Below are 14,524 nucleotides of genomic sequence, written 5' to 3'. Positions count from 1 at the left end.
AAGGGGCCTCCTCCTCCACGTCAGCCCCATCCCTGGCCCCAGCCCACCAGCGTCAGACCAGCCAGGCATCAGCTGCCTCCCTGTGCACTGGGGAAAGCGCTGCTGTCTGCTGGGGCCAGGCTCCCACACCACCTCCCCGGAGGCCGCCCCTGTGTCGCTCTGATGTACCCAGCCCAGCCCTGATTCCTTCCAGTCTGGGGGTCTGCCCCCACCCCTGTAGGTATTGGGCAAATCGTAGATTCAGTAAAATCTCTGGAAAAGTCTATTGTGGAAAAGGGAGAGGAGACATGGGGTAGCAAGAGTGCATTGGAGACGGGAGGGAGGAAGGGCAGGGAGGAAGGGCAGGACATGAGGGGGCAGGATGCGGGGCGGAGAGGTGGGCAAGAGGATGAGGCCCGAGGCGGGCATCGTACAGCCTGTGGGGCAGGTGACTCGTGAGTGGAGGAGGTCAACAGGGAAAAAATGCAGGCCAGAGTCACCTTCCCTACAGTTTCCTGGCAAAGACACGACGGCCTATTTTAACCAAGCCCCACGAAGGGCCCAGAGCATCAGGTGCACTCGGATTTAACGCAGGTTTGCAGCCTGCAGGGCTATTTCGGGATTGGCAGATGCTGCTCCGTTCGCCTGCTTTTCCTTTCCGTCGGTGTCCCCGGGTAGGTGGCACTCCCCGCGCAGCACGCGTCCCCGAGGACAGGCTGCTACCAGTTCTGTAAAGCGAGCCTCGTCTTTGCCTCCCGACCACCATTCTTTGGGAAAGTGATCTGTCCTTCTTAAGAGTATGCGATCAATCACCCTGTGAGTTCCTATCCATCCATCTGTCCACTCTGCCCGCAGGCATAACGTTGTGGAATTGTTGGGAATAAAGCATTATAGTGAAAGTCACCATTCTAACAATTTTCCAAATTATATTTTGTCCAAGACTAGTTTTTGCTGTTTACAGTTTCCAGCCCTCTTGCTGAGCCAACTGCCTTGGACTTCCTTTCTCTTGGGCCTCTTCTGGGCACCTACACTGTGCAAAGAACCGCGGGCACAAAGAGCTGTGAACGGGGCCTCGCGTATCAATTGTGAAGTGAAATCTCGTGGCGAGGGCGCCACAGTGTGCCGGACGTGCAGGGCCTCAGCCACAGCTTAAGGATGGAGAAGCTGGACGGCGGGGAGACGTCCGGGGCCAGAGGGCACCCGCAGACAAGGCAGGGTCCTGGCTCCGTGCACATCGTTGGTATTTGCTGGATAAACAGATGTAATTGTGGGGCTTATATATTCCTAAACGTTGAGCACATCTGTACTGAGAAGCGTTTATTTATACAACACAACAGGAGCACCAACAAACCCCAAACACACGTAATGCGAAAAAATAATCCACCTCTCGGATCAAGTTCTTAGCTCGGTCTGGGAAGGTACCTGCTAGAACTTGGCTTGGTTTTCCCCGGCGGCTTCCCGGAGGGCGGTCCGTCCCAGTTGGCACTGTCACCAGGGGGCGCAAACGGAGCAGGGGAAAGGAGACTGCCCAGGTAGGAGCTCCTATAAAGCCTGCGGGGAGGAGGGACCCAGGGCCAGAGGGAGGGGCGTGGGTTTGGTTTGGATGAGGGTGAAAAGGGAGGTTTGGCTTGTCTTGTTTTGGTGGCAGAGGAGGTCTTGGTGGACTTTCTCTGCTGTTTCCCATGCCATGAAGAGATGACAGAATTCCCTTCCTCGTGGACACCGGTCTGGGAGGGCTGCCAGCGGCGGTGGTGCAGGGAATGGGCCGGCAGGCTCCCCATTACTCAGCTTCGCCCTTGGCCTCTGGTCGCTGGCGGCTGAGCTGCCTTGATTTCTCTGTCTGCCCGTCTGCCTGTGGGTCATTTCAGGGATGCAACCTGGAGGGTGACACTTTCGTTCTTAACTCACGTTGCACTTCGTTGCGAGTTTGCAGAAAGCACTTATTTTAAAATGTGCAGATTCAATAGTTGAAGCCTGAAGTCTACATAATTGAATGACTAGAATCCTGAGATGATTTAACAAGCGCATATACTCATATTATCCTACTAACTGCACACATTATTGGGGCTTAATTTTTCTATTTCCTCGGCTTGTAATCTACTTTCCTCCCCATCACATACACAGCAATTCTATTCTTCCAGTAACAGCTGTTTTATAATCATCACCCTGACAGCAGAACTACATCCTTGTATTCATTTATTAACTGTTTATCCTCTATCTTCCCGTTTTCAAAAAGGAATAAGTTGAGTGCTCCAGAAATTGGAGAAAAAAAAATTGAAATTTGACCTTTATTAACTGGGTTAATTGTCAAAATCTCTGCTTGTAAAAAAAAATTAATGACCAAAAAGTGTAACTTTTAGAGTTTCAAAGATTAGGTTAATGTCCAAGGAAATATAAACTCTGACCTTTTTGACACATGTCATAAGTAACATCTATCCTAATAAATTGCTACCTGTGAGCAATTATAGCATTTTTCCTGTATCCAGTCATGCAATTTAATTGCTGCTGGAAATTCTGGCTTCCTTAGAGATAGCCTGCAGAATTATTTGATGCCTACGGGCATCATTTTATATTTGTTTCAGGGGAGAGTATTTGTTCGTTTGGATTTCTAGACACTGAAATGTCGTGGACAGAGAGCCTAGCCGCTTTGGCCAAAGGCAGCTTGGGCGGTAAACAACAAAACTTATCACAGGAATGACAGGGAAACAGGTGACAAGCTTCTATGCCCAGATGTGGTGTGTCACTGAGGCTGGATCCTCTCATTTCCTTGTTAATTGTCTGTTTGAGATAGACTGAAGTAGGTGTGGCCTAGTCAAACCCCACGGGATTAACAGGTGGTTTTTTAAATGTCATCATTCTGGGATGGGTTTGGGGACTAGTTTGGGGAAATGGGGCTAATCCCCACCATTCATGCTCTCATGTACCAGTCTCATAACAGGTTTCTGTTTCAGCAAAGGAAACAGGGATTTCACTGCCATTTATCTGGCGTCACCCCAAAGCTATGATGCTGGGGTCCCCTCTTATCATTCCACCCTCATTCGGAAGATCCCAGAATGTTAGGAAATCTGGAAATGTAATATCTGTAAACATGAAGAAGATTCTAGTTCCCTGAGGCATGTGTTCAAAGCACTTAAGTTGTGAAAAGAAATCAGAGACTTAAATTCTGTACTATTTGGTAATAGAAATGAACCTTTTGGGGAGAGGGTGATAAGGAGTAAAAATTAGTCTAAGAGAGAATTACAGGTAATCTACCATTCTGTAGACTGTGGAATTAAAAGCCCTGGACAGTCTCTTTTCTGTTAGGGGTAGAAAAAAAGGAATGTGCCTCAAGACCTAGTTTGGGTGTAACTTCCCCGGGAGGCCCCCTGCAGCCCCCAGACATGGGCTGGGTGCCAGGTCTGCTGGTCCTGGAGCTCCTTGTGGCCGAGCGGCTGGGGCCACACTGTTTGCACCCCCAGCACTGATCAGATACTCCAACAACTGTTGGGTGAATCTACGGGTGTCACTGAATCAAAGCTTATTAAGGAAGAGGAACTGGGATGAGACCCTGTGGCCACCCATGTCTCACTTTCCCGGCAGCTCAACACGGCACCTGGACCTGTGTTTTGTCATCTGGAAAACAGGGCTTCTGCCACCTGCCCCTGCCACCGGGGTGCAGTGCGAGATAGCAGCAGACCAAGGCTGTTCGGGTCCCTGTGGGGAAGAACCCACACCTTGGAGGTCTGAAGTCTTTGCTGTCTGAGCCTCTAAGAAGTCTGACCTGGAAAACTGCTGGGTCCCGCGGGGGCCCTTGCTCACCCTTGCTAGACCGCTGGTCCACTCACGTCGCAGGGCTGAGGACCTGGGGGAGGAGACAGCCGCTCCTGTCACCGCAAAGGATGAGCAGAAGGCCAAGGGCTACCTGAGGGCTCTACCCAGTTAACCTACGCGGAATGGCCCGGCCCGTTGCCTGGAACACTCGGTAGCTTTCGTTAATGTCGTCAGTGCATGAGTCACCAGCTCCCAGAGCATCTCAACAGGCAGCAAACACGCACACAACCAGCCTGCTCTCTACCTCAGCACCCTCAGCACCCAAGTCTGGCAAAAATAACCCTGTAAAGGCTTTTCTGTACAACACCACCTTTGTACAGCTGCTGGTAGAGCTGGTGGTGTCCGTGTGTCTGTTATAGCACCTGCTTCCTAAGGGGGGAGGACGGATGTGAGGGGGGAGGGGGGTTATTCCTGTGCCCCTGATTTGATCCAGCCGGGGCAGAGGAGCAGGATTTTGAGGTCAGCCTGGAGCTTCTCCGGAGGAGCGTATAAATCACAGCCGCCGAGGCGGCACACTGCTAGAGGTGCCCCACCAGTGAGGAAACCTTTTCAGAGCACGCACGAGGCGCCAGGTCCTGCACGAGGCACCAGGAAATGAAAGATGAGCCACAAAGGCACCAGCACTCACATCGCACCAGCTGGGTGAAGCCTGCCCTCAGCCATGCCGAGCACCTTCTCTGTTGCCTGAAACTGAAGAATATGAGTTTTGAGAAAATCTTATGTGCACGCGTATACATATACACACACACATTTGTGTAAATGTGTACATATAAAATACATGTATGGACACACACACAGGTATGCCTGAGTCGTAAGAGGACGTTAGGAGAATGAATAAACCTAGGAGTTGGCACTGAAAAGAGTGTGACAATCTGGGCTAACTTTCCTAACCCCACAGTCAGGCTAAGGCGTCCACGAACACAGGTTTCTCTGCCGTTTTATCTCGTTTCTACGGGAAATACCAATGGTCTTTTCAAGCAGCTGGCCATTGCCACATTTTTCCATCTAAAGAAGTTCATTCATTACAAGGTAGGTGAAACTCTGCAGGAGCTCTCCTTGGGGTCCCTGGGCACCGGCCAGTTCAGGAGCCTCCTGCGGGATTCCTCAGGGGGACCTCAACTTCCTACCCCCCACCTCCAGCCTGGCACTGCCCCGTCCCCACCCCACTGCTCACAGACGAACCCCTGAAAGCCGAGGTGCCACTTCCTCCAGCGCTTCTTTCCCCGAGTTCCAGAGTGCACAGAGCACTCCGTGTCCAGAAGCGTGGCATGCTCTGCCCGGGGTTACGGTTATTTGTTCAGATGGTGGCCTCACCACCTGCGGGGGCAGCAAGGGCTTCTTAGGAATCTGAATTACACAGAACCTGGCATTACACCAGGAACACAACTGGTGCTCAGTCCAGGTCTGTCTCCGTGGACAGATGCCAGCAGCCTGCCTGCAGAGCAGGGATGATTTTGCTGCCCCCCAGCCCCCCCCACCCAGTCCCACTAACACTTCCTGCCTCCCAGGAGTGGCTCAGACTTAGAAGAGTAATGACTCACATTTACTGAACGCTTAGCACGCGGCAGACACGGTGCCAGAAGCTTTTATACCCGTTACCTCATCTGGTCCTCCCGGACCCTCTAGAGGTAGGAAGCACAAGACGCACTAAAGGTGGGTACAAACACATCCAAGGACTGTCCCCAGGTCCCAGGAGAGAAGCGGGGCTGGGTCAGGAACCCAGAGCCATGTGGCCCGGAACTTGCACTCTCAGCCACCGTGGAGAGCCTCCCCATCCTCTGCATAAAGATAAATAAGATCAAAGTGCCCCAGACACTTAGAATACCCTCTTCCCACGGCCGGCGGTCTGTTCATGTCCATGTCCACGTCCAGAGCAGCCTGCATTGTTAGGAAGCGCCCCTCCCTCGGCGGGGATCTGCCTCCCGGCCCACTGGCCCTGGCTGTGCCTTCTGCAGAGACAGAGTGAGCCCCATCCCACCTTCCCGTGACAGTTCTTCAAATACCCAGGGCCAGCACTGCAGCTTCATTTAAATAACAAATTCGCCAGTGCATCTAAATACAATTTGAGTTACTCAAATTCAATTTACACACAGAATTTTAGGAATACACTATATAAGGTGCTGCTGATTAAAATAGTAGGGTGACCCCTAATGAGGTTATTGGATTCTACTGTATACTTACCTGAAATTGACATTTAAATAAAAGTGAGCCAGATTCTTGGGTCAGGTTATCGCTACATCCTATTAATAAACATGTTCATTTTGCCAGATCGGTAATAATGTGAACATGGCACGGTATATCACATAAAAAGCTTCTCACCGTAGCCATGGTTACAGCCAACACTTCATGATCTGGGCTTCCTGAAACTCACCCCCAAAACCAACCACCAGTAACCATGATTCCCTATTTTCTTTATAGCCAGTGCTATTTTAGTTCTGAACTCAAGTTGTAGGTACTTTCTCTGGGTTTTGTTTTTGTTTTTTTTTAATTCTTTCACTCCAACATGTATGCTTTAACGATCAAAAACATAGTAAGTGATGATTTACAGAAAACGAATTCCCTCATTTTTAAGTGAAAGTTTAATTTAGCATAACCCTGCATATTGGGAACCTGGGTATATTATAGTTTTAATGTCTCACTCCACCTCTCAAAAAAATTAAATACATCGTCTAGTGAGCCTATTCTAGAAACTATTGGGGGAAATCACCCATCAATTGCCAGCCTGAGTGGAAAAACGGGGTGATTTTTCTAGGCTGGTGATATCTAATTGCTAACTGTTTACACAAATAACACACAGAGCTAACGAAACAGAAGCAGAAGCTGGCATTTTCCCAACGACTAGCCTGAACAGCCTCTTATCCAAAAGCATCAGAAGAAAGTAAACTTTAAAATGATTTGAGAGAAAGGTCTGTTTTCATGACAGATGGCAGTGAGGGTTCTTCAATGCCAATTTAATCACTTTTCCTCAGTTTTCAAATGCTTCAGTCGTGAATCCAAGTGTCTGTGCAGCAGCGGTGCATCGCTCATGGGCGCAGAGGGCTGATGACATGCACTGTGGCCTCGCTGACCCGCCGGAGTCCTGCAAGGGTGATTCTATCCGACCTAGGAAATCACGTTGTCCAACACGCTCTGTCTTCCGACATCGAAAGCGTTCTATGAGCACCCTCTTTGTCACAGACAGTCTCCTTGATTGGAGCGTAACCTATATAATCGTTTTTTGGTCCAATAACCTTAACAAAGAGACCCTGTGGATGGGGAATTCATGGACAGAACAGTGTCCGAATTTTTAGGCAGGGACCACTGATAATTAGGTACCATTCCCTCACCTCCCAAGTAAATGAGGGAACTGAAGCCCGAGCGTGGGGTCCTCGCACCCTCCAGTGGTGCCGTGAGGACCAGGGCTTGTCCTGACCCCCGTCCAGCTCCACCTGAACTCGAATCTTCTCCAGGGAGTATTTTGAAAACTATTCTATCTCATGAAGCTACTTTACGTCTGAACTGTGTGTGTGTGTGTGTGTGTGTGTGTGTGTGTATATATATATATTTCAAAGGACATATATTTAACATTAGACTTGAAAGCTGTCATCCAATGAGAAACTCATCTACAGACAAATCAGTCATGAGCATTCTTCATCTCTTCTGGGGCTCCTGTTCCAGAGAGAAAACTCCTTGAGTACCACCGTGCTTCTGCCTTTTGGAAATTAGTACGTAGGTTTCCCAGACTACTTCATATCTTTGGTAAAGTATCTCAGGTACAGGGCTGATAGGAGAGCTGATGTCACCGGCATCCTCTTCTGAGGCAGTTCAGATTGTGTTCACATTAACAACATAGGAAGTTACAGGCGCCGACCTCACGTAAAGATGAAAGCTGCCTCTAGCATCCAAGGGCAGCAGGTACACGTGACATGCGGAGCCCTGGGAGATGGGGTGTCCTTGGTAGAGAATAAAGCAAGTTATCGGCAGAGCAGTGTCTTCTCCAAGGAGGAACACCGAGAGCACCGTGAAGACTTCCTGTGTGCAGCCATGTTTACCGAGACGGTCGGGGGAATAATTCACACAGCCTTTTCCAAAATAAGCAATGTCCTTAACAGTTAGGACATCAGAGACGATGTGAACATTTGCAGTTAAGGAAGACTGGCAATCCGTAACCTGAAGACTGGTGGCTTTCTGGGGATGGATCCCACCTCACCCCCAGGACACCACCCCAAGCCTCTACTTCCTAAGAACTCCTCTTCCTGTGTTCCTGGTGCCACCGGCCCCCCCGAGCACCCCCTGCAGGCTAGGGAGGGGGCTGAGCTCACGCCTCTCACCCATTTCTGAGTCCCCAGCGGGGAGCAACACGCAGCACGGGTCAGGTTCGAAACCTGCCCCGTGGATAAGCAGGAGGGTCTGCATAAAAGCTCGATTCAAGGGGCCTGTCGCACTCCAAAGAAAAGGAATAGACAAAAATATTAATTACGTTTTCCTTTTAATAAGGCTTTTTACTCAAAAGTGTAGCTTTGAAAATCTCTAGCTTGTTGTGACAACCAGAGAAGCCAGGAGCGGCCTTGCCTTGAACATGGTGCCCTCGCAAGCTCTCCGGCGCCAGGGCTGGAGGGCAAACGCACCACTTTACAACCAGAGCCAACATTTAAAATTAGGAGGAGGATGCATGTCCTACTTGGATTCAAGGAGAAAGGACAAGTTCTCAATACGGTAAAACAAAACACAAAAAGTAAACAAATCTTTAGAAATCACTAGATATGTGTGTGTGTGTGTGTGTGTCTGTGTGTGTAGGTGTGTTTACATAATTAGGATTATCATCAACATTTAAAACTATTAAAAATAAGGTTGCCACCTTACCTTTTCTTTTGGTACTGGGGTGTTATTTTTTTTAGGAAAAAAATTTTTTTTTTTTTTGCCCAGCCTCTCAAGTTTCCTCACCTCAAGCCTGTTTTCCGCTGTGCAGCCAAATGCCCCACCTTCGCACTGCACCCCCAGAGCGCCACTGTCAAGCCCCGTTGGCAGGAGGCAGGGCAGGCTTTGATTCTGGCTGTCAAGATGACAGGCCCACAAAAGCACAGCTGACAGAGGAACTGAATTCTTCCCCAGGAAGAAAATACATTTGCCCGCAATGGGTCTGCAAAATCTTCCGAGGCACCTCTTCCCCCTCTGTGCTCTGCTTGATAACTTGTTTGTTTGGCCAAGAAGCAAGATGGCAATCTTAATCAGAAAGGGAAGCTAGATTTTTTAAATAACTTAAAAAAATCATTTTTATATAAAGCAGCAAAAACATATTTTCCTCTCTGCAGAAAGAAAACCGTGAACAAGGAAACACAGCGATGTAAACGGGGCCATTCATACACTTCTGCTAAACTGGGTCCCCCGACAGACTCAGAGCTACTTTCCAACTTCCTCGGCGCTGTCGGAAGAGGATTCTTTGGCGTCTCCAGTCGCTCTTTTACTTTCCTCTTGATTTAAACTTTCCTTTTCCGACCTGGTCCCGTTGGGTATAGAGTTTTCGCCGTTGACCAGCCCGTGCTCTGCAGCCTTTGCCCTGCGGACAGCCTCAGTGAGGGTCAAGGCCTCCTGTGCGCCGGCCTCCCCCTCGGGGTCCCTGAGGACCAGGGGCAGCCGCGAGTCCGCCACGCCCTCCAGCAGCCCCGGGTTACTCTCCTCGTACTTGGGGAGCGGGGCGTGCCCCTCCACCTGCCTGCGGCAGTGCTCTCGGTTCGCGGCCGCGCTCTTGACCGCTTTTTCCAAAATCTCTTTCTCACCTAAGCGCAACTTGATGGCCATCGTGGCACGAACGGAAAGGGCATGGTTTTTCAAGAAGGACTTATCTTCCTGGAAAAGGAAACAGAGCAAAATTAACTACAGCAAGTCTAAACCAGCAAAACGATAGTGCCAGAAGGCAGATCAGTTGCTGCCGGGGACGAAGGCGTGAGAGAAATTGGGGGGGGGGGGGGGGGGCGCGGGGTGGGGGGGGTGACAGAAGGTTCTGGAACTTGACTGTGGAGGTGGCTGCATGACTGCACACTTAAACCCAAGCGTACACTTCAGAAGTGTGAATTTTACTCTATGTAAATTATACCTAAGTATATGATTATAAAACAAAAAAGAAGAGCCTAAATCAAATGGTGCGTGGACACTGACAGAACTTCACTTATTTCTAAAACCCTTCTGTCTTGTGCCCTGACGGAGCCCAGGGCTCGGCACTTGGCTGAACGATGGCTGAATGACAGGTATTTGAAGTCAGTGACCCAAGAGTAAACTTTGAAAGCATGGATGAAAACTTGTGTTTGTCTGTATCATATGAATTAGAAATTATGGAAAAATGTTAAATAATGTAAAAAATTTATATTCTAATCAACAATGCCTCAGTGTGACTCTTTTGGTAGGGGTAAACATGTAAAATAGAAAAATATTAATAAGTTGAATGAAAAATGTCAAATACACAATAATTTTGCTAAAGCATGATAGTTATTTACATTTAAGAAAGAATCTCTTGTTAAACGTCTTTTAAAACATGACAATGCACAAGTCCTCCCTTAATCAAAAGAATTACCTCAATGGTTGTTTTATATGTTTTTAAAAGAAGTGAGGCTCGATCTTCAAGAAATGTCCACAGTTTGACCTCATTGTCCCAGCTAACAGGATACTCAGAGTTCCCCAAGGTGAAGATTCTGTCAATGGCATTATCTCCCAGCAAATGTTCTTTCAATTCTTCTACAAGAACACAAACAGCAATCTGTTAGGGGAAACAGCACTACTTCTCATTTTAACCAGCAACCCACCTCACAAAACATCTTTCCCAACAACGTCATCTTCCTGTGGTGAACAGTTCTCCCTGATCAATCAGCCAGGCCATGGCTAGACTCTCCAGAGCAGAGCCAGAGCTGTTTCAGGGAAAAAAGAGAGGAGGTCTTCCTGATTTGGAATCCAGATCAAGCCTTGCTGGGCCAGCCCTCCGCATTTTTCATTGTTTTTAAGAGGGATCCCGAGAGCCTTTAGATGGTTTCAGAAGATACTTCTTAAAGACCATCTGTAGCGACACACCCCTTATTTTGACAACACCCTTCTTGCAAACTCTGAGCCCAGTCACAGCAACTGGGTCAAAAAGACATGTAGGTGAGCAATGTAAACAGTGAAAACAAACGACAGCACAACAACCCAGTGATCCTTCTAGACTGAAATCTGATGGATGCTAATTCCAGTAGTTGGCCTGACAAAAGCTATTTGTCTCATCTTACAACAAGTAAACCACAAACTGAAACCCAAAAATGGACTAGAAAAATCTTAGTTAATGAAATATGTGTCTGTATCCCTCACTTGTCAGGAATTTAAAAAGGAATTACAAATAAACACAAGTGCACATCTTAACTACCTTCAAATATATGTAAGAAGAGGAAAGAATTCAGCAACTGCTCTGAGCATTTTATCTCCTGGCACATTATCTTCAAAAGACCAAAACATGCCGATCCTATTCATGCTCAAGAAATACAACCGTGCTTCTTATGTAATTATGAGACAGTATCTCTTTCAGAGCAAAATGCCCTACAGCTGTCACTATTTACAATTCAAATGGAAGAACTTCTGCTGCCAGCAAACCAAACTTTTATTAGTATTAGTGAGAGTGATTCAAAGAATGCATCAATTGTCTTGACAAGACAAATTGTCTATGACTAAAGAGAAACTAAAGAGAATCAACGGACCTAAAATGATTCAAAAGCAGGTTACTGGTTTTTTTTTTTATTTTAAGAAAATAGAAGTTAATCTAATATTCAGAAAAGAAATTTCTTAAGTTGCATTTGTTAGCAAAAGGTCATGATGAAATTCAGGATTTTTAGATTTTTGATCCTTCAGTTTATATTCTTTGCATAAAGTAATGAAGATTTTTAAAATTCTTTTTAAGTGGAAGAAGTTTCTTTTTAGAAGCCCCCAATACTAAGGTTACTATTTTCGCTTTCTTCCTCAATCTACCCGAGTTTCACCCTTTAATTAACACTGGGAAGCTGAGGGGCTGAAGCAGAGTTTTCTCTCTGTTGCTCTTAGCAGTGATACTGGACTGGCTTCACACGCCTGGAGAAATAAAACCTATGAAAGGCCACCAACCTGCCTGGAACACTCAGGAAATGAACCGCAGGCTCCGGGAGCAGGTTTCTTTCCCCTCTTCCCTCTCGCTGACAAACCCTTCCTGGATTTCCTGGATTCCCTGCCCACCGCAAGAGTGTGGTTTGGTGGCCCGCAGCCTGGCCCCTGCAGACTCTGCAGCGCTAGAATCTCTTCCGTGGGCTATGGGACTTGCAAACCCGCAGGAGCCACGTGGGGGCCTGGGGTACAGGCTCTGAGGCGGCAGAGCTGGGTCCCAAGTCAGGGTCATCGCCTGCCAGCTGAGTGGCCAAGTTACTCTCCTCTTTGCATGGGAGCTTCTACGTCAGTCAAGTGGGAAGCCCCAGCTCCCTCCAGCAAGGCTGATGAGGATGAACAAAGCCTGCACCACATTCAGCATCGTGCCCGGCACAGAGACGGGGCTCCCAAATTACAGGGATTATCATCGTCGTCATCTCTCATCAGGATATGAACTGTGACATTCAACTTTGTAACCCTATATTACACGCAAGAAAAGCCCACGGTTAACCCTTGACTCGTGTTCACTAAATTGAATTGAGGAACCAGTGCCAAAGCACAAAATCACCAAAAGCTCTCGCTTGAGTGACAGGGAGTCTAGAGCAGTACGGCTGCGAGCGAGGGGCAAGGACCACCTCACACCTCTCTGGGCTCTGCAGGTGGTTGTCTGTGTTTCAGGACTCAGTTTCTTCTACTTCCAATGTCAAGCCAGGACCTGGGCAGCACTTCTCTGGCTGCAGACATGAAGGGAGGGAGCCAGACAGCAGAGCCCAGCGGACTCCCTCCACGGGCTGTCATTTCTGCTCCGGCCCCGGCTGCCCTTGCTCTAGCGCTCGGACGGCTTCCTTCAGAAGAACACTTGTCTGTCTGTTCAATTAGGTGGCACGCACTCACTCAGTCACTCATTCCCACCCAATCTGCTGTGCACAGGATCCAGGGTAGTTTACAACAACAGCAAACTCACACACAATTAAAAATGGAACCTCACAACCAGGGGATTTGGAGGAGTATATTTTCAGATGAACAGTGAAAACACAACCGCAATAGATCACATCTCAGTGCCAGAGATCCCAAATGGCTTGTCTTCAGGAAACATAAAAGTAATGCTCAATGCATATATTTGACTCTTTTCGTGCCTGAAATAAGAGGCTGTAGACAGGACTATTTTGCAGTTTACACAGGTTCTGTTTGCAGTGTTATTTACTCCAACGGGATGCCTGGCACTGAAAGGCCTGCTGGCAATTTCGGATTCACACTACGGAGCTGGTTAACCAGTGAAGTCCTCTGGCCCACAGGGGTCATGGCCGACCACCTGACTTCGGTGTCGAATGACCATTCGCCGTGAGAACATTTAGGCTCTGTCGTCCTGGGTAATAGGCACATCAGAAACTCCCATCTACAAATGTCGAATTTTGATATAGGTAGACAATCCAAGATGTATTAAGTTTTCTTCCAATGCAGTAGAGAATTACTTGTTTATTACAAGCGTATACTGACAACACACTGAGGATTTAATAAAATACTTCCAGGATAAAACAGATCAATTTCCTCTTTCTCCACTATTACCGCCTTACCTCTTCCCCCCAAAGTGCTTTAATTTTAAGCAATTTTATCTTTAATCTGAATCCCTCTGCCTCACACTTCATGAATTAAAAAAAGAAAAAACTCAACATTTTTTTCTTCCTGAAATGATTTACCTTCGGTCATGCAGAAGACTCGGAGAAAAGCCAGAAGTTGGGCAGAGATGGGTGGCTCCGTAAAATGCAATGCAAAGACGCTGGAGCTGACGAGAGGAAGAAGAGAGGTCAGTCCCTGCTGCAGTGACCTACTTGCCCCACAGTGAAATCTCTGAATCTGCACTCCGTGTGGTCACCCTCAGGGAGCCTGGGCCAGCATGAGGGACCCCACCTCTTCACCAGAACTCTAAAAACAGAATGTTCAGCCCCGGCGAAATGCAGAAGGCCTGGGCTGGCCGAGGAGGATGGCGGTAACCATCACTGCCAGCAGTTCTTAGTCTGATAGCCTTCATCCCGGGTACATACAACACATTAGGAGAATTAAGCATACCCATGGTTCCTAAAAAAGGTTAACAATAATTTATGTTGAGTTCACATTTTAATCATTAATCAAATATTGACAAGTTCAATAAAAAAAGGTCTAGATAATCCATTTTCATTAAGAATGGTTCTCTCCATTCCCTGGAGAACCAATAAATCATAATTCTTGTCTTTATCATTTTGCACCTCAAATGCAAGGAAATCTTACGATTTGATTTAACCAGAAATTCTTGAAATCACTGAGTAGCATGACTTCATTACAGAAACTAATGGTGGCAAAGAATTAAATGAAACAAACTGATCCAGGTCATTAACCTTTTCAAGGTGAAAGGCATTAATGACATGGAGGCACTTATTAACTGAACGAGGATTTCAGGCCACATCCCCTAGAACTGGCTGTGGACGCTTCCAACGACACAATTATGTTGATCTGAAAACGCTGGTAAATCACCATGCATCTCAACGGTTTAAATTTGCAGTATAATAGGGATAAAGGGATTAAGACAAACTACAGTAGAGAAGTTTTATTAACACACCAGTTAAACACTATGCGACTGGAAATATTTCAA

General features: G+C 47.5%; 1 protein-coding gene across 6 annotated transcripts in view; it reads right to left on the bottom strand.

Moving 5' to 3' along the window:
• Positions 1 to 8,240: 8,240 nt before the first annotated feature.
• The window catches only part of SETD3 (SET domain containing 3, actin N3(tau)-histidine methyltransferase), a 71,292-nt gene continuing 65,008 nt past the window's right edge, over positions 8,241 to 14,524 (bottom strand). For 4 of the 6 annotated variants that reach the window (XM_082387722.1, XM_082387723.1, XM_082387720.1 and 1 more), the window contains 3 exons: positions 13,596 to 13,681; positions 10,337 to 10,497; positions 8,241 to 9,615 (listed from right to left, as the gene is read on the bottom strand). In XM_082387722.1, the coding sequence (XP_082243848.1) occupies positions 9,169 to 9,615; positions 10,337 to 10,497; positions 13,596 to 13,681 (694 nt within the window). In that variant the 3' untranslated portion in view covers positions 8,241 to 9,168. Of the gene's footprint in view, positions 9,616 to 10,336; positions 10,498 to 12,882; positions 13,295 to 13,595; positions 13,682 to 14,524 lie in introns of those variants that run through there. The other 2 variants (XM_082387724.1, XM_082387725.1) reach the window with 2 other exon arrangements.

The sequence above is a fragment of the Balaenoptera borealis genome, assembly GCF_965194805.1.
Source record: "Balaenoptera borealis genome assembly, chromosome: 3".
NCBI lineage: Eukaryota > Metazoa > Chordata > Mammalia > Artiodactyla > Balaenopteridae > Balaenoptera > Balaenoptera borealis.
This window is presented reverse-complemented; position numbering and strand designations above follow the sequence as displayed.